General features: G+C 39.4%; 1 protein-coding gene across 4 annotated transcripts in view; it reads right to left on the bottom strand.

The window, feature by feature from the left end:
• syne1b (spectrin repeat containing, nuclear envelope 1b) overlaps positions 1–27249 on the bottom strand; it is a 119283-nt gene that overhangs the window by 55650 nt on the left and 36384 nt on the right. For 2 of the 4 annotated variants that reach the window (XM_065254128.1, XM_065254141.1), the window contains exons 1-31: positions 21289–21402; positions 20995–21198; positions 20714–20921; positions 20494–20606; positions 18848–19053; positions 18529–18678; positions 18023–18314; positions 16937–17109; positions 15292–15601; positions 14826–14990; positions 14399–14755; positions 14083–14219; positions 12568–12745; positions 12301–12483; positions 12054–12197; positions 8545–8700; positions 7154–7318; positions 5649–5821; positions 4830–4983; positions 4606–4749; positions 4357–4521; positions 2705–3022; positions 2325–2480; positions 2064–2237; positions 1650–1976; positions 1423–1575; positions 1157–1324; positions 906–1082; positions 678–824; positions 365–490; positions 81–257 (exon numbers count right to left, since the gene is read on the bottom strand). In XM_065254128.1, the coding sequence (XP_065110200.1) occupies positions 81–257; positions 365–490; positions 678–824; positions 906–1082; positions 1157–1324; positions 1423–1575; positions 1650–1976; positions 2064–2237; positions 2325–2480; positions 2705–3022; positions 4357–4521; positions 4606–4749; positions 4830–4983; positions 5649–5821; positions 7154–7318; positions 8545–8700; positions 12054–12197; positions 12301–12483; positions 12568–12745; positions 14083–14219; positions 14399–14755; positions 14826–14990; positions 15292–15601; positions 16937–17109; positions 18023–18314; positions 18529–18678; positions 18848–19053; positions 20494–20606; positions 20714–20921; positions 20995–21195 (5697 nt within the window). In that variant the 5' untranslated portion in view covers positions 21196–21198; positions 21289–21402. Of the gene's footprint in view, positions 1–80; positions 258–364; positions 491–677; positions 825–905; positions 1083–1156; positions 1325–1422; positions 1576–1649; positions 1977–2063; positions 2238–2324; positions 2481–2704; positions 3023–4356; positions 4522–4605; positions 4750–4829; positions 4984–5648; positions 5822–7153; positions 7319–8544; positions 8701–12053; positions 12198–12300; positions 12484–12567; positions 12746–14082; positions 14220–14398; positions 14756–14825; positions 14991–15291; positions 15602–16936; positions 17110–18022; positions 18315–18528; positions 18679–18847; positions 19054–20493; positions 20607–20713; positions 20922–20994; positions 21199–21288; positions 21403–22354; positions 22538–22614; positions 22774–22851; positions 23003–23098; positions 23279–23554; positions 24181–25541; positions 25696–25902; positions 26070–26792; positions 26917–27017; positions 27206–27249 lie in introns of those variants that run through there. The other 2 variants (XM_065254156.2, XM_065254133.1) reach the window with 2 other exon arrangements.

Here is a 27249-nt window from a genome sequence, read left to right as displayed (position 1 = left end):
AGACAGACAGGAAATGAAAACTGATCCTATTTACTTTCTTAATGCAGTATTTGTTGAATAAATCAATGAGAAATTTTTACTTTGGCTTGATCCAGCATATTCTGAGCGATCTTGATCTCTAGTTCAGCAGGTCTTCTGGAGAGACTTTGCAATTGCTGTTCCATATCCTGGAAAAGCGTTGACAATTCCTGCTTCTGTTCCTTAATCTCCCTCCAGCTGTCTGACAGCTCTTGAGAAGTGGCCATCTTCTCCTCAATCTGTACAATTTAAGATATTGATCATAAACATCTGTATCCTGGTCCATAATGAATGAATGAAATCTTTTATCCTGATACTGTATAACCCAAAGAAGTATTACAGTTACCATAGATTTAGTTTGCTGTATTTTGGCAGCCGTTTTTCTCACAGTCTCATCTGACAAGTCACACACTGAACACACAAGGTCCAGATATGTGCTGGCCTGTTCCTGCAAAGCTCTGAGGTGCTTCATCTGTGGAAACACAAGAGATCACGTCTCGTCCAAAATTTGAACAATTTCCTATTTGAAGATGTTACGCAAATTGCCGGGAACATTGAAAGCATTTAGTTAATAAGTTTAGACAATTTCCCAGCTGGTCCGTTTCGTTTAGCACTGAATCACACGCACAGCATCTGCACCTTAGCTCTGTGGTATCTACCTGTTTCAATGCCTCCTGAAGGCCGTAGGGAGTTTGTGCATGTAGCTGGATCTCATCCTGAACGGTGGACAGCCACGCCTGACACTGCTGTAGAGTGTCCTGATGGCTCACATGTTTCTGAAGCTCACGATCCAGACTCTGATACATCTGATAAGCCAAACATTCAACATAAACTTAAATGCTAAAATCTCACCATTCACATTTAGTTTTATTAGCAGCGATTCTTACACGCTGAGCCGTGCTGCAGATGGCTGAATAACTGTCCCGGGTTCCCTGCTGCTCCGCCTGTATCTGTTGACCGACCTTGGCTTGGATTTGCTCCGAACAACTACTGGTGAGACGATCACCTTTCTCTTTCAGGTTCGTCAAACGCTCCTCAAAGCCGGCTATCTCCTCCATTATTGCCTAAGTAGATCATACATTTTGTTTTTATTGTATATCTGACATAGCAACAGATAAGAGTATGCTACAATACGCACCTTGTGTCTGGCTAGCTGTTGTGTGGCTGTCTCTAGATTGCTGCCTTGCATTGAATCCGAGGTGACCAGCCGACTAGACATCTGTAGCAGCCATTTCTCCACTTCTTGCAGTTCACTGTTATAGTCCTCATGCTCTCTGACGCTCTCCGTCAAGCTTTGCACACGGACCTGTGATCAACACGGCAATATTAGACCAGAAACGATACATGGAAAGTCCGAACATCTCAACGGCATAGATGTGGCATTATCAAATGTCTTCACAGCACCTTAGCATCATTGCACAGGTCTTGATAGTCTGTCTTCAGCTTGCCGATGTTCTCACTGATAGTCGGGTCACGGATAGTTTCTAGAAGAGCCTCTCCTTTCTCGATAACAGATTTGATTGCCGACTCGTGGGATTGTATACTCTGCTGGATTGTCTAGAGAAATACACAGAGATTAGATTATGTAAAGGGTTTGTTTTGTATTGGAGATGGTGAGATGTTTTGCTCACCTTATATTTAGCTAACTGGGCTTTCTTCTGGTAAAGTTCAGCCTTTGGCTCCACAGGTGAAGCCAGGAGTGATTTTGTCTCTGTTAGCCACTGCTTTTGAGTTTTATATTTGTCTAGGAAGTCTTTGGAGAGCTGTATGGATTTCTCAGTGGTACCGAGTTCGGAGCGCAGGGCTCTAATCAAGTTTTCCAGTTGGGATAGTTGGGCATCAACTTCCTCCTTTAGTTGCTCTCCTTCGGGTTCCTCCAGGAACGTCATGGCACGATCGGTCTTTTCACGCATGGTCTTTAGAAAGGTGTGGCCCAGTTCCATGTCACCCTGAAGAGCCTTCAAACATAATGATGTGTTCAGATGTAAAACATTTTACATGTGAACGTATTTCTGCTAGATCACTTTTAAATCCTAATCTCGTACCTCTAGTTTTTTCATTTTCTTCTCCAGGGCACCACGATCGACCACATCGATGGTAGTTGTGGTCACACTGCTAAAGTTCTTCTGAGCTGTGCTCAACCAATCAGAGAAGGTGCAGAAGACACTCTGAGATTCTTCAATGCTAGACACTTCCTCCTTCAACTGTTTCATTGTGTCCTGCTCAACAATGATAAAAATAATCAGTAGATGTTACGCTTTTACACCTGAGGTCTATATTTATTTCTGCAATGAGAATTACTGTACCATTAAGTGCAGCAGCAGGGCATGGTAGCGTGATGTGAGTTGTGTAGCTCTTGAACTGACTCTGCTGCTGATGGGCGTCTCTTCTAAAACCTGCTGTGCTAGAAGACCGAGACCCTCGATTTCCTCCTGATAGACCAACACCTCCTCATGCCAGCCCTACACAAACATTACAACATTATAATCAAAAACTACACTGCTATGTATTAATCTTCATGTACCATTTCTGGTAGACATTTACTAAAAAAAACCTCCTGAATGAACCGCAGCTCAAATGTCTTACTCATCGATGGTAGCACAATGTGGTATAAAACTACAACATTTGGGTAACCAGCCTACATCTTTCACTACAAAGACACCACCTGTAAACCATCTTTACCAACCTTGAGTAGCTGAAGCTGTGCCTCTTTTGTCGCTCTGTCTGAGCGACGGCTGGACCGCAGCTGTCCTTTACCCTCCATCACCTTCAGCCAGTTGTCCAGACGCTGGAACTTCTGCTCAATCTGCCGGAGTTTGGCCAAAGCGCTGTTAAGCTGAGATCGGGTCTCACCCAGCCGGGCTTGATACGACCCCCATTCCTGCTGGACGGTCTCCAGGCATCTGTCTTCTTGCTGTGGTATTCCCCAGGGAATAACCTGCTCTCGGGTCACCAGGAGCGCATTAACCAAAGCCTGGCCCTTGGTACAGTGCACCTGCAGTTCCTTTAGACAGATAGATACACATCTAATTCGGATAAAAGCATCTCCCAAATGCTTAACTTTTCCCCCACCATTGACGAGTTATCTCGTCAATTAAGAAAAAACATTTTCCTGCCGATGATGCTTTCCTGACGAGTTTTTACGGTAAGCTGTAATTCTTACCCAATTTATTAGAAATGAAGAATTTAACTACGAATGAACAAATTTAATTAATTTTAAACTCTGTGTATGTTTTGATAATCATTCTGAATCTGATCCCTAACAAAATTCCTTTACAAAAATGCAATTATTTTAGCCTTTTTCTCAAAATTTGGTATTTTTGAAGAAACCTACCCATTTTATAAAAGGTTATAAAAGATAACAAATGAAGATAGGATGAAACTTTTTTTCCGGTTTGGTTGTTTGAAAGCAGAGGATCTGTTCTTTCATTTGATATATTTGTATGTTTATTAGGGCTGTCAAAAGATTAAATCGTGATTAATCGCATACAAAATAAAAGTATGTTTTTGCATAATATATGTGTGTGCACTGTGTGTAATTATTTTGTATATATAAACACGCACATACATGTATATATTTAAAAAAAAATTATGTATGTATATATTTTTATCTATATATAATATAAAATATATAAAAAATATATTTATACACATGTGTGTTTGTAAAAGTTTCTAAAATACATACATGCATGTGTGTGTACTGATATATACAAAAAAATTCACACAGTGCACACACATATATTATGCAAAAACAAACTGTTATTTTTTATGCGATTAATCGCGATTAATCTTTTGACCGTCCTAATGTTTATATATTTATAGAATATGCTGCGGGCAACATTTATAAAAAAGGGCTGACGGGGAATGAATTAAATGTAACTTTTCATAATACCATTTTATGTAAGTTAAATAAACTGTATTTATTTAAGTAATTACTTAATAGTTATTTAAGGTTGATCACAATGAAATAAGCTTCCATTTTGGCACAATGGTTATGTGCTGCTCAAAGGGTTTAAACCAACAACCTTACAATTAGTGTCCTTAAACTTGAACCACCGCACCTGTTAACCCAGTCTATATAACACCGTACATTATAGAAAAAGGTTACACTTTATTTCATGCAGTCCTAACCTTTCAGTGTAACTATACATTTAAGTACTCATGCATAAAGTACTCATGAGTAATCATGATTAACAACGTGTATTTACTTTAGGGTTGTGGTTGAGTTTAGAGTAAGTTGCATGAAATTATGCATAAATTACTGTTATTAGCAAAAAAAGTGTTAGTGTTATTAAACAGAGCAATTGTGATCTCTGGGTACAAATCACTTTAATAGACCTGTAATTTTCGTAGTGTGTCCTCCAGGGTCCCTACGTCTCCTTCCAGCTGTGTGTAGCAGCTCAACGTCTCCTGTTGTTGTTCCAGCCAATCTTTAAACTCGTGCAGGCTCCTCTGATACTCCTGGTGGGCCGCCACCAGCTCTTCAGCTTTGGCCACAGCACACTGACAGAGAACAACACGAGTCTCTTTATAATAACATACAGTAGCTTCGTATGCTAAACATAATTAGGGAATTATGTGTAATACCTGTGCTTTATCTTTGACAATGTTGTAGCGCTCCTGCAAGTCCTGAATCTCCAGCTGGGTGACGTAATGCTCAGCCATGCTGGAGCCCTTCATAGATATGACCTCCAAAACGCTACTGTGACTTACAACGTCCTCATACAGCAACTGAAATATTAGAGAAATGTTTGTAAGACCAAACAGAATACGATTAGCACTTACTCAAAAAACAAGAGAGAGTTGCCTACTTTGGCCTTGCCCAGGTTGGTGGTTTTATCTCTCATCTCTGAGCATTGCTTGTCTGTAGAGTTTAAAGTCTCCTCTACCGTCTCCATCCAGCTCACAAACTGACGCACATCTTCCTGATAACTGGTCCACTGTGAGAGAGCTCCCTCCAGTTGACTGTATAAACACCACACATGTTAACACAATAACTAATTTAAAGGACACATATGCAAAAAAATACTTTTACAAGGTGTTTGGATATGAATGTGTGTTGGCAGTGTGTGGACACAACAACCCTACATTAAAAAAAATCCACCCTCTCCTTTTTTAATCCTCATTAAACTAAAGCAGTCTCATTAGTTTTGATTCTCTTGTTAATGTGATGTCACATTGATACAGCTCCGCCCACAGCCACTCACTGACTGGTTAATTTTACCTAAAAGCTTCACTAAATGTGTTTGTTAGCACGTTTTAGCACTAACGTGGCTGTATTCACAGTAATCAGATCTATTTTTAACCAAAAGCGCTCACTGTCTGTTGGTAAGGGAGTGAGGAGCTGTAGCTCATTTGCATTTAAAGGTACAGACACAGCGCTTTTTTGCTCTAACCCAAATAGGTGCATTTTGGACATGCTGTAGCAAAAAATGTGTGGGGTATTTTGAGCTAAAACTTCACAGACGCATACTAAGCACACCAGAGACTTATATTACATCTTGTTAAAATGGGCATAATAGGTGCCCTTTAAATTTCAATAATGCCTTCTGTATTTCAAAGTGATATATTTGCACTAGTTTCAGTTATAATATCTGAGGTCAGATATGGATCATAGTCATCTCATTGACCTTTTGCATTGAATAGATGCAGACAGCAGCCCATCCCAGGAATCTCTGAGATCTTCGATTTGTTGGCGGACCAGCTGTACACCTTCAGCCGAGGTGTTTCTCTGTACGGACTCTCCTCTTGTCAGCAGCATCTTCAGCTGTATCTCTTTCTCTTGACGCGCTGTCAGTAAAGCCTGAAAAATCCTTTCTGTTCAGGTCTCTCATTACATGTACAGTACATTTAAAGAGTTTGGTTCCAAAACGCAATAGACGCCATTTAAAAAAAATTTATTAGTTACCACCAAAATCAGTATTGTATCAGGTCAGTATTAAAAAGTAAATTCTTAATTTTTTGTTATTCTGTCATTGTTTCTCCCTTTTTTCCAAACCGCGATAAACCTTCTCTGTAGAATGCAATAAATCCACTTAACCAATCACAGCGCACCATTCCACGCATTGTAAACAATAATGGCGGCGCGTCGAATTCACACAGAATCCAAGTTTTCCTCATCTACTTTGTACTTCGTGACCAACAAACAAACAAATACAAAATTATACTTTGATGGCATTGATAAACCTGTTGTGGTTTTCTGTGGCGAGGAAGAAACGTAAGCCATCAAAATCTAATAATTTACGTGAAATGCACTCGGGGGAAAGAAAAATAATGGCTGTTGCTTGTTCTCACACGACAGCATCAAGCTTCTGTCATGCTAACACATTGACGCCAGGGGATCTTATGAAAAACGTAACATTATTTTACTCAAAGTCAACGAGCAGGACCAAAACATTTTACAGCTGATCACTTTCAAAAAAGTTCAGCGACGAGCCGACGACGTCCCAAGGATGACAACAGCAATGCAGTGTCCTTAATATGACAAAGTAATTAATTAAAGTAATTTAATTAATGCCATTAATGTTTATGTTTTTATCAGTTTATAAATAAATATAACATGGCAAAGATGAATGCACATTTATATATTGATTCGATAGATTTATAGCATTTTGGAAAAAAAACTTGTCATGGATTTATTGCATTTTGTAGAAAAATAATCATTTTTTATAATAAATATTTAAAAATCAAATTATGCATTTAAATTTTAATGTTATTATAACCTAAAGATGCTATGTGAAAGTTTGTAACAGAATGGTTTTCATCATGTCACTTTCTTGGTATAGAAAACACATTTTTACCCAAATTAGCAAAAATGGATTTATTGCGTTTTGAAACCAAACTCTTCATTTCTTACCATTACAATGTTGTCACATGCTCGTGTTTAAACCAGCAAGTGGCACCTGGTGAAAATATTACTGTTGTTTTGCATTGCAATCTAGTGTAATATAACGCAGTGTACTAGATAGAGTGCATTTCAAGTGTGATCTGTTGTATACATCAAATACTGATAATTGAGCAAATTTTGTATACTGTAAAGATACTGCTTGCTAAAATAGTATGCTGGTATGATATTCTGGACATTATCACATCATTGGGTCGTACCCAAAAATATTTTCTCATCTATGCTTTTTACCTCGAGTTTGATCATCCTGCTGTCCAGAACGTTCTTGTCTGCGGTCGGAGTGCAGTAGGTTTGTAACATATGACTGGTGTCAGCAATCCAATTCTGCAGCTCTTTCAGGCCCTGAGAGAACAGCTGGTGCTCGGACACGATCCGATCGATTCGTGAGGCTTTTTCCTATAGAATCAGTTCAAAAGAATCAATTAAACAAACTCTCTTTTGATATGAACCGAATCAAGCATCAACATCAACAGTAAGTGCTTAGCCTCAGACTTTAGTGCTCATTACAGTTTAGTTAATTAATCATTTAATACAGAAATTTTATTTGAACCAATGAATGTGTTATGGGGTAAGCAATCCAGGAAAAGATCGTCTGATTATGTTGTATTTTTTTTTTGGATTGATTATTCCATATGTTAGTTGTTCGGCCATAAAATAGCAACTTACATTTCCATGAATACCTAATTTCTGTTAAAATTGTCTTCTTAAAAGAAAAGTCATACTGAAACGTGATCCATACATGCATTAAACATCAAACCTCTATTATTCATAAACTTAGGAAACAAAGAACAAAATTACAAAATTAGAGAACGCCAGTCTCAGTCCTCACTTAATTTCATAATAAAAAGTCAAATTTCTTCATGTTCCACAGAACGATAGCCATCTAGGTTTGTGTCGAGTAAATAAAGGCAAAGTCTCTTTGGTTTAAACCAGGGGTGTCCAATCCTGCTCCTAGAGGGCCGGTGTCCCAACCCTAATCAAACACACTTGATCCTGGTAATCAAGGGCTTAGTAGACATTGGCCCTGTCCCAAATGGCGCACTTCATGTAGACTTTCGATCTCGTGGCCTTAAATTGCGCATGCTCGCCATAGGGTGTCCCATCTGTCATTTTAGGCTCCGAAGTGTGCTCATCAGCGCCCCCTTTGCACACTTGACGCGGTCTTCGGTGAAGCATGAACTGCTGCAGGCTTCATGCTCTTTACCAACCAAGAAGTTCTTTTGAAAGAGCAATCAGACCAATCAGACGACAATTGTGAGGAGTTTTACACTGATGGGCAACTTCTCTACCTATTTCTGGCGTGACGCTCGATTCTGACCCAAAATACGACTACGGTGCGCCCTCGTGGACTCGCGTCAAGGGTCCCTAAGCTCTGCACTACATGATGTCATCGGAGTGTGGACTCTGAGGAAGTCCAAAAGTCCGGAGTTGGCCATTTGGGACAGGGCCAAACTAGACACTTTCAGGTAGATGTTTTGAGTTCAGCTAAACTCTCCAGGACACCGGCTCTCCATGACAGAGTTTGGACACCCCTGGTTTGAACTTTATCACGTCATACAAGATGAAACTATTTATCTTCCATCGGTGGAGGCAGCTAGCGTTGCAGGCAGGTGGGACGTTACCTTGGTCAGATTGCTTAAAGCTAGATATTGCGCTGAGAGCTGCGAGACACGGTGCACAAAGCCCTTTCCGGCCATGTGTCCGTCCCACAGGTTCTGGGCCTTCTCTCTCAACCTGTGCAGCTGAGACTCCTTAGAGGCAAGTTCCTCTAGCAGAGACTGAAAGCAAAGGCAGGTTAGCACAGGCAGCGTCGTACACACACACAGGCTGCGTCCAAAACCGCATACTTCCATACTATATAGTAAGCGAAAAGCAGTAGTCGAGGGGAGTAGTATGTCCAAATTCATAGCATTCCAAAAACAGTAGGCGAAAAGTACCCGGATGACCTACTACTTCCGGCAAGATCCCAAAGTGTTTATTTGATGGACATGTTTCTATTCCATGATCCCCAGAAATTAGTTATCCAATAAAGAAGGAGAGGCGATATTTTATACAAAAATGTCCAAAAGCGGTAACGCGCCTGTATTCAAATGCAAATATATATATTAAACAGCTGTCCCTTCTGGTTAATTTGCGTGTGTTAAACGTCATTCCCATTAACGACTAACTTGTTGTTATGATGACGTATGTCACGTGATGTATCAATAGTACTTCCTAATTCATATTCATACTACTGTATATAGTTTTAGTAGTTGATGAGTAGGTAGTTCATCTAATTCAGTACCTACTGTCACAGTATGCCATTTCAGACGCAGCCACAGTCCTGTGTTAGTCAGAGGTTAATGAAGCAACATGGCAGCTGACAGTGAGGACAGACATTATAACATTAGATGAGAGATGTTAACATGAGAATGACATGAGACGCAGATTAAAGCATGATGCAAGCACAGCCATTTTGCTTTTCCATGATTTGGCTATTGACCAGTAAATGAATTTAAAAGGAATAGTTAACCCCAAATTATATTAGCCCATATTTGACTCACCCTGAAGGCATCTTAGGTGAATGACTTTCTTCTTTCAGCCAAACACAGATGGAGTTATATATCTTATAATAAAATCTTGGCTCTATTCAGTTTTGGAATGGCATTGGATAGTGCCCCATTTTTAACTAAAAAGCACATCCATCAATCAAAACCCAATTCATACAGTTATGAAATGTCTTCAGAGGTGAAGCGATGGGGTTTGTAACGTTAGGTCAGATACCTTTAATGCCTGTGTGAGGCGTTATGAAAAGTTAAAGGTGCTGTAGAATGTAAAACTGTACTTATCTAGGCATAGATGAATAATAAGAGTTCTGTACATGGGAATGACATATCGTGAGCCTCAATTCTCTCATGAACACATAGAGCCCTATCTTGCACCCAGCGCAATTGACTTTGTCAGTGACGCATGTATCATTCATATTTTGCACTGGCGCACAACAGGTTTTTCCCTCCGCAGACGCACGTCGGCAAACTAGGGAATGAACTTGAGCTCCCTGAGCGGTTCAGCGCAAAAAAAGGAGGCGTGTTGCGGCGCAAACCATCTCTGATGCTATTTTGCAGTTTCAAAAAACAATTGCGCCACTGACCAAAAAAACTAGTATAAAGTCAGTGGCGCGTTGCGCGTGGTTCATTATGCTATTTTAAGGGAGCATGCTTGACCATAATGTATAGCGTGCACAACGCGCACACACTTTGCTTATCTAATTTACACAGATGCAACAGTTATTTTTGCAAATCATAAATTGTTACAATAAAAAATATTAACACATGAGATAAGGGGAATCATAGTGGTGAGCATTGTGGTGATAGTTTTTATTTATTTTGTGGCTGCGTTAAAAAATTCTCATGCAAATAACGATTAAAATATTTTCATAAGTTTGTTGTGTGGCTGTATTACGTTTATTTTATGTAAATAATAATTAAAATGTTTTAATAAGAAACCTTAATGTATATGAACTTGATTTGTAAGTTTACTTTGGGGTTGGACCTTGCTTGCGTTTCTTGGGTCCGATTTCAAAGCCCCCAAACCCTTTCAGCGGTGAGGGTGAACGCAGCGATGTCCTCTGCTGGCGTCAGGTCCTGTGTAGAGGCAGATCCTCCTCCCGTTACACAGCGTGCCCGATTTATGCTGGCAAGCTTGGGATTCCCCCGTCTCCTGACATCATTGTAGCGCTTGGCGCAATGATGGGGATGCCAGCTGATGAGACTGTGGCTATTTCCTCTCACGCCTGTTTAACCGACGCTGATTTGGGTGGGTTTCTCCTATCCCCATACAAAACAACTTCTCTGTCTTTCACTGCTCTTACAAGAACGTGGGTCTCCTCGGCTGTGAACCGCTCCTGGCGTGCGCCTGGTAAATCCGTCATAATATTAGCAACCCGCCATGGAACTTGCGCCCTTGCGTTTAAAGGGAATGTTGGATGACGTTCTGATTGGTTTATTTGACGTTACGCCCAAACCACACCTATGAATAATGAACCTACTTCAGACCAACCCCTTATTGATTTGTGCCTGGCGCAAGAGTTATTTCTCTCGCCGGGAAAATAGCAACAGCACCCAAGATCCGCCCACAAACTCACTTGCGCTTTGCGCTTCGCAAAGCGCAAGTGCGTTTCAGATCGTTAAAATAAACGCAAGTGCGTTTCAGATCGTTAAAATAGGGCCCATAAAGTTGAAAATATAAATGTTTCCTTACAAAATCGCTTTAATTCGGAAGCCATTTAATAACTGTATGGATTAGTTTTTGATCAATGGATGCGTGTTTGGAGCTTGGAGGTTTTTGCCGATCCCGTACCCCTCTCTTCACCCTGCACTTTCTTGTCCTCTCCTTACATACTGTCTAGCAAATAAAGATAAAATGGCCCCCAAAAAAGACAAAAAGTGGAGCACTATACAATGCTGAAAATGGGTCACTTTAAAGCTGCAAAGCTGACTATGTTTGGTTAACTCTTTCCCCGTGATTGACGAGATAACTCGTCAATTAAAAGAAAACGCTTCCCCTACCCAACATATACAACCCAGAAGCAACCACTCACATCAAACAGTTCAAACACACTGTATGTTGTGATCATCGCTCTGAATCGGATTTCTATCAGAAAGTCTTCCACAAAAACGCAATTATCTCAGCATTTTGTTCAAAACTTTTGGTATTTTTGAAGTAACCTACCAATATTTGAGAGGGGATAAAAAGAGAACAAATGAAGGTGATATCATGTGATATATTGTATGTTTATATATATTTAAATAAGAAAATTCTCTGGAAGGCATTAAACTGGCACCTTTTTTTTTAAACGCTGGCGGGGAAAGAGTTAAAAGAAGAAAGTCATATACAACCAGGATGGGTTAAAATATGGGCCATTTTCACTTTGGGTGAACTATACCTTTAAATAAAAGAGAATAAAAATAAAAACTGAACTGTAACTATATTAAAAAATGATATGAATTAAGGGGCACATCAGATGGAAAAAGTTTAACCTGAATAGCAGTGACGTTGTAAGCGGAAAAAGGTGCTGGGTCATATGAGACAAAATGTGGCGTGTGATGTACTGTAGATGGTTTTTAATACAGGTGGTTTTAATCTACTACACCTGTAACCTGTGCAGCTCCTGTTTCTTGGCTGTGAGGTCATGAAGTCGACTGCTGCTCTCCTGCACAGCTTCTTCAGTCTCATTCAACCAATCCTGTAGAGGCTCGACACTCGTCTCAAAGTCTCTCATCTGAGCCTGAAGATTCTGCAATCAAACAGTAAATCATGCAGAGTAAAACAACAGAATATAACAACTTCAATCCATTGTATCATGATTGTAGTTGATTTATGTTTCATGAAATGATCACCTGTAAAGCATTTTCTCGCTGATGCAGGTTTGTCATGAGTGTTTTCCAGTCCTCTCTGGTTGTGTTGATTTTTGCTCTGATGGATTCCAGTCTGTCTTTAGCAGTGATGGTCATCAGTAGCTCTCCGCTGCCAGCAACGGCGTTCAGTTTCCCGTGGCCTTGTTCTCGGTCACTCACAAACTCCTGGACGTAAGGGAATTACTGTAAGTTGTATTAAAAAACACTTGAAATGTCTGCATAACTTATAGCATTAACAAACAAACAAACCTGTATCTTCTGCAGGCTAGATGATGCTTCTGCAAGGTTTTGGGGCACATCGAAACATTTAGCTGTGTTGATTTTGGCATTGACCAGCCACTGCTGGAAGTCTCGAAAACATGCACGAAATTTCTGCTCCAGAAGTTTCTCCTTTCCCTGACACTCTCGGGACGCCTGGAGACTCAGACTATACAGTAGCAGGAATGAGAGATGATAAAGTAAGAACTTAAATACTAAAATAGATGCAAATCCTAAAAGCTAAGGAGCCTTCATACTGGACATGAAAAACATCCGAAAAACTAGAAGTCCTATGAAGAGTCGCACATCGTTTGCATATGTGGTTGCGATCACCAGCGGATGAGAAATTTACTATCTGATATAACCTTTGGATGCATTAAAAAAGCAGCGACCCGTCGAATGGATGTAAGGTATTTTATTATTTCAAATCAAAACACTGTGTCTGATTTGTAAATTATTAATCCATTTTGGTTTAATTTTGTCAGTAACACTTAAATTCTCAAAAAATGATTGATTACTGATAAGTAATAAATTATTAATTTAATATTTATATTTTATTATTTTTAAGCTTGACCCTGGACCACAAAACCAGTCATAGGTCGCATGTGTATATTTGAGCAATAGCTAACAATACATTGTATGGGTCAAAATTATCGTTATATGTATGAAGTTCATTTTCTCAATATTAGATTTTTTGCACCGTCAGATTTTCAAATAGTTGTATCTCGGCAAAACAAGGGGCAACCTTTCCGATCTCTATTCCCATAGACCCCCCCAACGTTAAAAGTGTTTTTGGTCTAAATAGTTAATTTTGCCTATCATGAAAACTGTGAGGGGGTGAATTTTTTTTGCAACTCATCCATCTAAATTATACTAAGCCTTGAAGTTCTGCATATTTAAGGGCGTGGACACTTGAGTGACAGGTGAACTGCCACTGCTGTCACCACCGTCGAGCTAGGCGGGCGTGGTTACGGCAACCAGCCACTTCAGATTCACCCACGTCCTGTCTCTTTACCCATTTTCGGTTATCCGTGAGTGATGCGCGGTGACGCAATGCCAAGATGGCTGATCCTATTGGCTTCAAAAAAGCTCTTCACAAACCTATGGGTGATGTCACAGGCACTACGTCCATGTTTACAGTCTATGGGTCAAATATTGTCCTATCCTTACAAACCATCAATGGAAAGCTTATTGTTGTATAAATCTCAAAAAATGAACCCTTATGACTGGCTTTTTGGTCCAGGGTCACATTATGATCTTTCCAAAAATGTTGGCGGTCTGTTGTTATATATATGCAAAGCTGTTTATTGTTTCATTCAATTGCATTCATTTCCTTATTTAACTATGATGAATATTTGTAGAATGAAGGCTTATTACTCGAGTGAACTTCTCTTTGATGTTGCCACAAATTTACGTTACGACTGCCACTAGGGGGCGAACTCCATCAGTCGTGTTTAAATGTTGCATGAAGTGGAAACGCGGCACTACAGCTGTAGGAACTCATACCTGTTATACTCTTTGATGAGGTTGGATACTCTCTCAGATTGAGCTCCAAGATCTCTTGAAAAGCGGCATAGGTCATTCAGCTGAGACTTCAGGTTATCAGACATGGGCTCGACATTCAGAAGAGCTTCCAGTGTGTCCTGACACGTGAACAATCATTATGTTAGACTTAAAAAACAAATAAAACTGTAAATGCGGCTTTCACTGAAGACATTAAAAAGCAAATTCTGCACCATAATGTTAAAAGATATTAAAACCATGAAAAACAGATGAGTGATGTTTAAGTTTATTTTACCGTTTGATGTTTTTGCAGTGTTACCTTTGCTATCTGCCAGCCCTGCACGGCCTCTTCGCCAGACGTCATGTCCTCCACCTGCTGCAGGTTCTGCCGGCACTCACACAGCTTGCCGCTGAACTCCTGCAGGTTCTGTTCCAGCTGCGCAGCCAGACTGTTAAACTCCTGCTCAGAGTTGGCCATCTGATCCAGAACTCCCTCCAGACCGGAGCACGCGTGTTTGGCTCCGCGTTCCCACTGCTCCCAGGCCGACAGCAGCCCGGCCTCTTCTCTCTCCAGCACCTCACATCCCACCGTGGACGTGTGGTCCCGCGTGGCCGCCCCGCACCGCTGCACCCGCGACAGCCGCTCGCGTCCGCACTTCCTGGAGTCTAACAGCTCCTGAAATGGCATCGCGTTAAAGTCAAATCTGTACAGATCTCAGCTAAAGCTTTATTACTCATATACTTACTCTGACTTTGGAGAGCTTCCTCTGAACAGATGCTGCATCTCCGGACATGTCGGACCAACGCTGCAGCTCTTCTTTAGCTGAGGTGAGCCAGTCGTTGAGGTCACGTACTGATTCCACATACTGCTCGTGTTCTTTGACGACCTCGTCCATCTGCTGTACTTTAGTCTATAGTACAAGACGGGATGTAATGCATCAGTTATTCTGACCCGAGTGATTGTATCCAGTTATTTATAACGGATCTCGTGGTACATTTTGGAATGCAAAGACTTTATGCATAATGTATAATTTTAAATAAATGTAATTTGGCCACTAGAGGTCGCTTGATGATGCTGTGCAATAGAGTGGGATGATGGTAGTTGTAGTCTTAACCTTCAATGTCAATAAGAATAGTGTTCTAGTGATTTTTGGATATTTTAATGCCTTTACGCCATACAATGACAAATGGGACACGTTACGTATTTTTTACCTTAATAAGCGTTGTCATGTTTGTGAACTGGGTATTGAACTCAGATTTCTGTCCTTCGGCAAAGGTCTGATCTCCTGTCTTTTCATACAGCTCTGTACCCTTCTCGTTCAGACAGGTCAGAGATGAAGAATGGACCTCTACGTCGGCCTGTATGGCCTGAAGACGCTCCAGCATCGAGGACTTCTCCTTCAGGCCAGGCTGCTGAGGCAGAGCTACACCAACCTCCTGCTCCACCATCTCCATCCACTGCTGGAGCTGAGCTTTACTCTCCAGAAAACTGGACCACTGAGCCACCGTCCACTCCAGACGACTGCATCAAACACAAGAACATCACAGGATTACATTTTTACCAATCCAGAATGAATAATAATACATTTTTATATTTAATATTATGTACGGAGCCCCTAAGGGGACATGGAGCAAAAATTAAACAAAGTTTAGTATCGCCTGCGCACGTGAATCTATTGCGCATTAAAAAATTCTGCGCATGAAGGTTTCGCGTGAGCATATGAAACTAAACTTAAGATTTTTTTTACTCTAATGTCACCTTAGGGGCTCGGTAATTAGACTATACAGTATAAACTAAAAGCAACATTTGGGGATTGAAACCAAAATTTTATAAAAATATATAAATTTTAAATCTTTACCCAGCCATCTACAATACCCCAATTATAAACACACAAAGAAGTGCACCAGCAAGCAAAACTTATTTTTTTGTCTAGAAGCCTAATCTTGGTCTTGTTTTAAAGAAGACACTTAATTTTTTTACAGAAGTTGTGAATGTGAAAAAAATTTACAATAGCAGTTAACATTAAAAGTAGGGCTGTCAAAAGATGAATTGCGATTAATCGCAAACAGAATAAAAGTTTGTTTTTGCATAATATATGTGTGTGCACTTTTGTAATTATTTTGTAGATATAAATACAAAGACATGCATGTAAGTATTTAAGAAACATCTACATTTATATATATATTTTTTTATTTAGATTTGATATATTTTATTTTATATATAAATGTAAAAATATATACATAAATAAAATGTTTCTTAAATTTCTTAAATGTGTATGTTTATACACAATTCACACGCAAATATATTGTGCAAAAACAAACTTTTATTTTGTATGCGATTAATCGCGATTAATCTTTTGACAGCCCTAATTTAAAGATAATGCAATAAAGTATATATTTTATGAATAAAATTATCACAAAAAATTTGGTTTGTGCTACACTTTTAATGGTTTAATCAACAACGACCACTAGGTGTCAACGATTTGCACATACTCTTGTCACAAATTTATAAATGACGGTCACTGCATTATTATTATTACTGCTAAAACGTTTTGAAATATGACATTTTTTAGACATTTCCAACAATATATACACTTAAAAAAAACTATTAATTCAGTTTACTATTACAATTTATTCATACAATTTTTTTCCGTATTTCTAATTTTTTTTGTTTAAATATAGCGTAATTAAATTGATTGTGACCACTTACCTTAAAAAAAATGAGTAAATTGAATAAATATTTTTTTCAGTGTAGTTTGTCGTGATAGATTTTTACATGCAAAATATTGAAGTAAACTCAGGTGTCCTGCTCACGGGACAGCGCCAGTTAAGTTAACTGGTTGATTTGTTTTGTCACCTGTGACAGCTCATCGCAGTCATAAGGATGTTGGCCCATGAATCCTTTAGACTCTTCATCTGCGATCGAATGACCTCCTGTTTATCTCGACTGCAGTTCTTCAGTACCTGCTCTCCCTTCCCCACTGTCATGTTAAGCTTCACCTCTCCTTCGCCTTTCATCAGCAAAATGTCCTAAAAATAAACAACAAACACTAAAAACCAGCAAAGAATTTCATTGCAATCTAATATAAAATAACTAATGCAAAGGTCGTAAATCTAAATATAGAAAGAATTACAGAGTAATATACTCTGGGTAGACAATGTGACAACTAGGCATGGGTCGGATACCATTTCCAAGGTATGAGCTGTGTTTACACGAAATTATTTCAATCATTAAGTTGATGTTAACATTTAATATATATTAAAAAAATATATATTTTTTTAAAGAATATTATAATATTTTAACCTGGCATACATGTTGCATGCTCACCGTATCTCCCAAAGATAGACAAGTTAGATAAGTCCATACATAGCTTTTTCATCTCCGTGCATGCCGTAACTGTCTGACGCACCCACTGCTAGCCTAGCTTAGCTTGGCGTTATTTTGTCACTTATTTGAAGCAGTATGCTAGCTGGAGCCATTTACTTCCAGTCTTTGTGCTAAGCTAGGCTAGTAGTGGGTGCATCAAACAGAGTTACGGGACACACGGAGATGAAAATGGTATGTATGGACTTATCTAACTCTGGGGATACAGTGAATAAGTTAAAGTCCCAAAAAGTTGGCGTGCCCCTTTAAGATTATCATACCGCCACATCTCATACCGGCCCATGCCTAATGACAACAGATTTTGAATGCAGTCCAATAAATAAAAGCATCTGCTAGATGCATAAATGTAAAAAGTTTCTACAAGCAAGTTTTAATTTGATACAAACAATAATACACAAAATGCAGATTTGACCTACCACTAAATAAAGTATTTTGCTTTATTTCCAAAAATGTGAATAATAAAAATAAAATTGGGAGAATTCGATAAAGCGCTAATAAACTTGTACAGAAATATAAACTGTGTTTCGTATCTGTGACGTCTGGTTTGTGTTTTCTGACCTGCACCAGTCCGAGTCTTTTCTCCAGAGTTTCTTTATTTCCGCTGGTGCTGTTAAGTGAATTGAGTCGTTCCTGAACGGCGCTCAGCCAACCCCACGTGCCCTGCAGCATCTCCTCAAAGTTCTGCTGCTCGTGCAGACTCGTCTGACAGAAGCGCAGCCTCTCCCTCACTGCCTTCAGTAGAGCCTGATGCTGCAGCTGCAGCTGCGCAGACGCCCGCAGCTCCGCCCCACTACCGTGTCCTCCTTCACTGAGAGCCTGAGCTTCCTGACACAGACTCTCAAATGAATCTCTGCAGGAGGAAAATAATTCATAATTGAAAAGAAATCCTTTATTTTAAGATGTATTTATACACTATATTAGTATTTGTTGTACAGCCTGTTTTATATTTTCCATTATTCTCAGTTGTGACGCTCTAAATAATACTTGTTACATTCATAAAACCAGGCTTTTCTCTTTTTGGGAAATGTGAACTGTAGCATCAGTAGTATTTACTGTAGTCTGACCTCTCTTTAAGCACTTCATGTTGAAATTCCTCCACGCGCTCCAGCATTGCTTTCTCCTGGTCGCTGTGTCTCCCCTCGGGCAGCTCTGTGCTCAACCTCACATCCATTCGCTCCGACCACCGGGTCAATCTCTGCAGACGACTGTCAAAGCTAGAGAGACACAGCACAGATTTAAATTCACAAAATCTGGGGCCAAAAACAAAGCATGCATATCTCCTCCACAGCAAAGCCATTTATTCCCGGGAATTATTTCAAGCAATCTGGTGTTCCATTATTAAACCCAGCGAGCAACATGGTGGAGCCGGTGTGAAGTTCTCACCCGCTGAGCAGGCTGGCACTGTCCTCCAGGTTCTGCTGATTCTGCTTACACTGCTCCACGTAGCCATCCCAGTCCTGCTGTATGGAGGAGAGGTTCTGCTGGACCTGTGCTCCGCTGGCTTTGGGGAGATGCAGAAGAAGCTTCTCACCCTCGGTGCAAACATGGGTAAGACGACAGTCTCCATCCTCCACGCGCTCCAGAGCTCCCTGCACACAGAGGGCAGGTCAGTGTGAAATGACCTCGAATGGTTGATTATTGGTTGATTATTGGTTGGTTATTGGTTGATTATTGGTTGATTATTGGTTGGTTATTGGTTGGTTATTGGTTGATTATTGGTTGATTATTGGTTGATTATTGGTTGGTTATTGGTTGGTTATTGGTTGATTATGGGTTGATTATTGGTTTATAAAGCATATATATTGCTCATATTTATAGTCAGATAGGGCTGCAACAACTAATTGCTAAAATTGGAAATTAAATTTGTTGTCAACTGTCAACTAGTTGGTCTATGATGACGGATATGCGTCATACAGCGCAAGCTGTTCGCTTATAATTAAAGTCACTTTTGAAGTTATTACTGTAACAACGCATGTATATCACTTTCATATCATTATGGCTAATTTATTTTGATTATTATTATTAACTCATTCCTCGCCATTGACAAGTTATCTCGTCAATTAAGAGAAAACATTTGCATGAAACAAAAAACGTGTTCCTGATGAGTTTTTAGCGATTATCCACTAGAAGCACTCTTACCCAATTTATAAAAAATTGAAGCAAAAAATTATTTTTGATAATTGTTCTGAATCTGATCTCTAACAAATTTCCTTCACAAAAATGAAATTATTTCAGCTTTTTGCTAAAAACAAAATTTATTTTGGGAAAAAAATAAAGATAGGATGAAAGTTTTTTTCTGTTTTGTTTGTTTGTTTATTGTTTGTTTGAAAGCAGAGGACCTTTTCTTTAACTTGATATATTTGTATGTTTATATATTTTTAGAAGAAAATTTTACTGCATTTGGTTAAACTTTTTTGAAAATCACAAAAAATGCTGGCGGGAAACCTAAAAAAAGGCTGCATGGAAAGAGTTAATAATAATGAATAATGTTAATTCTCATCAAGGTCTAAAGTTGATTAAAAAGTGGCAAAATGTCCTCACTAGCACATCCCTGAAGACTCAAATGATTTTGTTTATTTATATTTTGACATTTATGTTTTACTTCTTAAAAGCCGCACAAACTTAAATATCAAAAAGATTATATTAGTAAAACTCTGTAGTAGTGTGTGGCTTTTACACTTTTAAAAGTACACTTCTACACGTAAATATCCCAATTCAGTGCCTCATTTAGCTAGAATAAGTGAAAAATCTAATTGAGTAAGTATTTAGGTTTTTATCCGTTTAGTCGGATTAATCGAAAATAATCATCCGATTAATCGATTATCAAAATAACCGTTAGTTGCAGCTCTAATCCCAGACCAAGTATAAAACCTCAAAGCATCACAGTGTAAGGCTGTGAATATGAATAAATCTTGTTGAGAGTTGTTTACTTATTCTTTAGCCAGAAATCGACCCTTTTAGCAACCACCTGTAGCAATGCTCATTTTTTTCAAAAAGACAAAAAACTGTTTTTTTGGAAAGCCACATACTTTTAGTTTTTGCAGTTTACGATCTACTAGGCTCATGTCTCCAGAATGATCGGAGCATTCTCTCACGATTTCCTTCTGTCCAGACAGCCATGTGTGAAACTCCTTGACAAGATCTGAAGAGAGAAGAAATCAAAGCAATCTCAAGTATTTATCTTCACACAAAATCTGCTTATAAAACATATCCTCTCCTTTAATTTATGAAGAACATTGTGATTCTGACCGTTGAAGTGTTGCTGCAGGCCGAGCTGTAAGGATCCCAGTTTTTTAACACACTGCTGATTGGCGGTTTCATATTTTTTGATCAGATCTGTCAGGGATGAACCCAGAGCGGCCAGCTCCTCTGATGGGTATTTTCTGCAGAGCGCGTTCAGGCTTTCCCGGGCTGAGTCGATGCTCGTCCGCTGGTTCTGGAGCTCCTTTTGGATCTCCTACAAACATTATACAAAGGCAACTTTAGTGGTGCTCGTCTCCTGATAAGCATGAGTGTCAGATGGTCTGTACCTTCACTCTACAGATCTCTTCTGGAGCGGTTTCACACGGTGAATCCAGCAAAGACCTCTCAACGTTCTTCAACCACTCGGTCATCTGGGAGAGGAAATCTACCAGCTGCTTCTTCTGAGAGCAGAAGTCTTGAAGGTTGTTCTTGGCTTGATCACATAACTCCTCTGTGTTGCTTATTTTCCTTCTGAGGTCCGTCTCCATGACCTGACACGAAATCACAAACAGAAATCACATCCAATCGAGAAACCTATCGACTAAAAAATAAGAGATTAATAGAAAATTAAATCAAGTTACCTGCAGTTTAGCAGGGATTTCTTGAGCACCAGCCAGTTCTTTCAGCTCTAATACTTTCTCTTGTAAAGTATTTATCTTCTTTTCCTTCAGGCCAACATCCACCTACAGTATACAGACAATACAAATATATATAATATAATATATATAAATACAGTATATATCAGCCTATTCTCACGAAATGTGTATAAAAAGTATGCAATGTGAGAAGTTGTGCAATACATACGCCAAATTCCAATTTGGCAAGCATATAATATGCATATGATTTCCGTTGACTCAACTCTTTCGCCGCCATTGACGAGTTATCTGGTCAATTAAGAGAAAATGCTTCCCTGCCAATGACAAGTATTTCTGGCTTTCCACAATACTGCTATTATCCACCAAGTGGTGCTCTTCCGCAACTTATAAAACCTGAAAGTATCGCCCTAAAAAATTTTAGTGCTGGCAACTTAAAAAAAAACACTGGCTAGAGCTGGGCAAAAAATCGCCTGCGATTCTCATGGGTGTCTCATCAGTAAAGCCGGTTCGGTGATTAGTAGTAAATCGCCATCACCTGCATTTAGATGGAGCGGCATTTACTACACAGAGCCGTATTTCACCAAGAAGCTAGGCAAAATCGCCTTCATAATCGAAGACAATCTTCCACTTTACTGAGGAGACACTTTACTTCCGGCTTTACTGAGGAGACACGCATGAGAATCGGAAAATCGTAGACGATTTTTTTCGCCAGGTCTAACACTGGCGGCGAAAGAGTTAATGCGTCACATCTTTTCGTGTCATTTTATGTATTTTTTTTTTCAGTTTTTACCATTGTCGCTTTACCCCAATTCTAACTCCAACTCCAAGTGACTATGGTTTAAAAATAAACTGACACGAAAAAGATGCGCCGTATTAAGTTAACAGAAAGGACTGGCATATCAAATGCATGCAAAATAGGAATTTGGCATATGTATTGCACAACTTTTCACATTGCGTGCTATTTATATGCTTTTCATGACTATGAATTGATATTATATTATAAAATGACACCTCTTTATAAGTTTTATAAAATTAACTCTATAAGACATGCCTTGACTTCACATAGTTTATTTTCAGTTTTCTGGCTGTCATTGAAGTTATTCAGTCCATCAGTAAGATCCATAATAGAGATGTTGGACCAGCTTTCTATTTCTGCGCTGATGTCATAGATGTCCAACCACAAAGCCGAGCTCCTTCTGAGATTTTCAAGATTGTCCTCGATTTTCTCAGACACCTGTGTCAAAGCAAAACAGACGAGATTCAGCACAAAAATGAATAGCGAAGACTCAATAATTCACCTGACAAACTCACATCCAGCCACTGATCTACTGTGGCGTCCATTTCCGTCTTCACAATTTGGTTGTCACAATCAGGAATCCGGTTTAATTCACTCAACAGCTGCTTTCCTTTACTGGAGAAACGCTCGAGCGTATCCTGGTTACTGGCCATCTCTGCTTTCACAGCTTCGTGCTGAAGGTAAGAAACAGGTTTATAAGAAACCTCTATACGGTAAGAAAGTATTAAATATCTGAAAAAATCCTTCAGTACCTTCAACAGGCATCTCCTGGTGTCCTCCTGGTCTTTTAATGCAGCTTTAATATCAGTGATAGCTTCAGCGCTCTCTAGTATCGTGTTTATTGAAGACTTCAGACTGTGATAGTCTTTCATGAGCTCAACCAAAGCACTGCTCTGTTCTTGCCTGGAACAAGAAAACACGATTTTAAGCTACATATCAAAAAACGATTTTTTTAAATCAGTACATTTTATTGTGTCGGTAAAAACCAAGGTGCCGAACCTTTCAGAGATGAGTTTTTTGGTATCTTCCCAAGTGGTTTGAAGAAGGTTGATCTCTCTCAGAACCTCACCGCCGAGCTCTGCATCTCTCTGTGCCAGCTGATGACCTTTATCCCTCAGCCACTGTTCTTCATGCTGATGGGACTGAAGCTCATCCTCCAACTGGTTAAAGAAGCGGAGTCTACAAACACCACAAATTATACTCAGTTTGTATTGGTCCAAAACTTTTGTATAGACAACTGAACTGAATAAGTAGCATTGCTGGTCACCAACACGATGCATTTTGGTTACATACTGTAGTAAGTACGCCTCCAAAGGTTTTTTAACCAAATCAGGTCACCTAATATGGTAATTTTTCAAGACTTTAAGTCATGTGCACACTACCATTGTCGCCATGATTTTGGCTTTCGAGGCAAACTTCAAAGATCATAAAGGCAAAAGTATACGCAGTCCATACCTCTGCTGTAGAGTAAGAACATTTGGCTCTTTCAGGCACTGTTGATCTGCTTTCTCCTCAATGTCCTCCACAGTTTTGAGCAGCTGCTCTTTGCGTTGTCTGAATGAGCTCCACAGAGCACCCAGGGCTTCAGCTTCGCTCTGTTTCGAGCCCAGCAGGTTTCTCACGGCGTCCAGCTCAGCGTTCAAAGAGTCAGCCAGCGAGCGGTACGAGGTGCGACCCTCTTTCCCGTTGATCAGGTGAAGATGAGCTTTACAGAGACAACCGTCCAGGTTCACAGCTAGCGTCTCCAGGCGGCCGATGTCAGGAACGATGGCCTCCAGGTCTCGCTGCAGCTCGTCCACGCGGCTCTTGTCCCAGCTCCCGGCGCTCTCCACGGTTTGTCTGAGGCCTCGGAGGACGCCGGCCGCCACACCGTGGGTGTGTAGGAAAACTTCTAACTTCTCCAGACTCTCACCTCGTAGCTCGACCAGCTGCTCGGCCTCCAGGTAAGGCTGCAGAGCGCTCTCCCATCTTCCCTGAAGCTGTTGAACCTCAGCGGGCTCACAGACGTCACAAAGGGTTTTAGTCTGGTGCTCAAGATCCTGTTTTACAACATTTTGCTTCTGCAGTGCTTCTTTTGTCTCCTAAGAAGGATGGAAAAGGTAAATGTGAAACAAAACTGACATCTACTAAGGCAAAAACTAGATAATTCGACCGATTTTGGAACTAGTTATTATTGAGTAGATTGAAATGATCAAAATACCTCAAATGTGAATATTGTAATATGCATATTGAAACATTTATTGATTTTTACACTTAAAAAATGTTTGTGAAGTTTTACTCAACACTTAACAGTTTTTTTCAACGGAGTTTCAAAGGACTATAAACGATCCCAAACAAGACATAAGGGTCTTATCTAGCGAAACGATTGTCATTTTTGACAAGAAAAATAAAAAATATGCTCTTTTAAACCACAACCTTTCGTCTAGGTCCGGTCCAGCGTGACCTAACGTAAACGCGTAGTGACGTAGGGTGGTCACGTGTTACATATATAAAACGCACATTTGCGGACCATTGTAAACAATAAACTGAAACAAAAACATTAATTAGTATCAGTTGAAATACAACAACGTAGGAACGGTCCTCTTTCAACACACTTGTAAACACTGGGGCGGAGTTTCGTGTTCGTCCTCTGTGACCTCTTGACGTCATGACGTATTGCGTGGGGTCACGCTGACGCATCACGACCGGATCTAGACGAGAAGTTGTGGTTTAAAAGAGCATATTTTTTATTTTTCTTGTCAAAAATGACAATCGTTTTGCTAGATAAGACCCTTATGCCTCGTTTGGGATCGTTTAGGGTCCTTTGATACTCCAAAGTGTTGAGTTAAGTATTAAATGTTGGGCTCTATTGAAGTCCATTAAAATGAGACAAATCCTGCAATGTTTTCCTCAAAAAACATAATTTCTTCTCGACTGAACAAAGAAAGACATCAACATTTTGGATGACATGGTGGTGAGTAAATTATCTGGATTTTTCTTTTAAGAAAATGGACTATTCCTTTAAGGGTTGGTCACACTACACTTTAAGCACAGGAATATTTTTCGGACATTACTGCGAATATGGGCAGGGAGTGCATCGTGAATGTAAGTTCTTTGGCTTCGTCCATTTTGGATTTTCAGTAGAGAGAAAAGTCATAATTTTTCTACTGGTCAAATATACAAACACAAATTCGCAGGTCAGAGTTCACCAGACTTTGGTATGCAGCAAAATATCTTCGAATAAGCTTGGGTTTTCGATTTGACGCCTTGACATGTGTATAAATGGAAAGTGAAGTGTGACCACCCCGTTAATTATATATGTTTTTAGATACCAGAAAGCACAAACACTAAGAAGACATTAATCTTTTACAGTGTAGTACTTAGTTATGAGATCTGACAGTTTTGGCATCCAACATCAAAGTTATTTAAAGAACTGATATTAGGTATTCATAGTGGAACATACCTTAATGTCATTACTGAAAGGTTGAAGATCAGTGATATCAACATGAGAAGATGAGTGTAATGATGATAGGAAAGACTCTGCCCACTTGGAGAACTTCTGCAGGGTTTGATCGAACTCCTCCACTTGAGTCAGATGATTCTGGAGGACTTGTATTCTGTGATTATAAAAAATAAACTGCATGTAAAAGCTTTGTGCTGGATAATTTTGTTACTCGATGTATAGTCAAGGACATACTGTACTCTAATGTTGCCTCCATGGTCCACTAAAACAATTATGAAGACTAATCTGCAAAATCATGCCATTCAGAAATCACTTTAGTACTATAAATGTGGGCCTTGATACAAACAATGCTTATGTTTACCTGTGCGGTATAGCGGCGGTCTGACAGCTCCATCTGTTCTCCAGCTGTTTGTGGTCTTCTTTGAGGGTCTTCACCCGCTGGTCTGATGCAGTAGAGCAAAGGTTTTGTTCTTCTGCTATCAGCCGATTGTAAACTGACTCCAGCGACTGAAGTTCACTCTGTAGGTGCTATACAAGAACAAACTTTATTTAAGAAATTAAAGATGTAACAAAGTCAAAACTGACCCCCACATCCTTTCTGCTGAGGCAAAATCCTAAATAATCCACAATCCAAATTAATCCCAGTATTATAAAATAAAGTCCCTGCTAAATATTTTGTCCCACAAAATTCAAGGAGTAAAATCAAGTTGTGAATACCATTTTATGTTGTATTTAACAATTTTCCAGCCATTGACGAGTTATCTCGTCAATTAAGAAAAAACATTTGCATGAATAAAACGTGTTCCTGATGAGTTTTTATGTTAATCTGTAATACCGCGATTATCCACTAGATGGCGGACGTATTTAAAAAACTGAAGCAAAAAATGATTTACTAATTTTACACTCCGTGTATGTTCTGATAATCGTTCGAAATCTGATCTCTAACAAAATTCCTTTACAAAAATGCAATTATTTCAGCTTTGTGCAAAAAATTCTGTATTTTTGAAGAAAAACTATTTTATATATTTTATATTATATTATATTTTATCATATTTAAGAGCTTATAAGCAGAGTATGTTTATATATTTAAAACATTATATATATTTTCCTGGAAGGCATTTTGTGAAACTTATGTAAAAATCACATAAATGTTGGCAGGCAACTTTTCAAAAAAAGGCTGGCGGGGAATGAGTTAAGGCTCAGGGTATTTCAGTGCTAAACTATAACAAGGAAAAGGCTTTGATGATTTACTTTGAGTTCCTGGAGCTCTCCATCCAGCTTTAGTTTGTCGACAGGGAGAAGCTGAATCTCCGAGCTGGAAACACATTCGCATCGCTCGAGGCAAGACTGCAGGGCAGACCAATCCTTCTCATACCTGCAAATATAAACAAACATCTATTTAATCTAAAAAAAAAAGGAAATTTCATATCTCAAGGATATGAGTAATAAATCCTTTAGGTGCAAAAATAAACATACTTCTGCCAAAGTGACAGAAGGTTCTCCATTTGGTTCTGTTTATCTTTGGCCTGTTTTAAACACTGCTCGTAAGTTTGCTGTAGAGTTGCCACGGCTCTCTCTGACGCTTCCCTCTCGCTGAGCCTGCGAGATCCAGCAGACAGAGACAGCAGGGTGGCCTTCACCTTCTCCAGGGATTGAAACACATCCTGAAAACCAAACAATCAGATTATAAGACAGACCTCGAGGGAAT

The sequence above is a fragment of the Paramisgurnus dabryanus genome, chromosome 17 (assembly GCF_030506205.2).
Source record: "Paramisgurnus dabryanus chromosome 17, PD_genome_1.1, whole genome shotgun sequence".
NCBI lineage: Eukaryota > Metazoa > Chordata > Actinopteri > Cypriniformes > Cobitidae > Paramisgurnus > Paramisgurnus dabryanus.
Note: the sequence above shows the minus strand (reverse complement) of the source record. Positions and strands in the feature narration are given on the sequence as shown.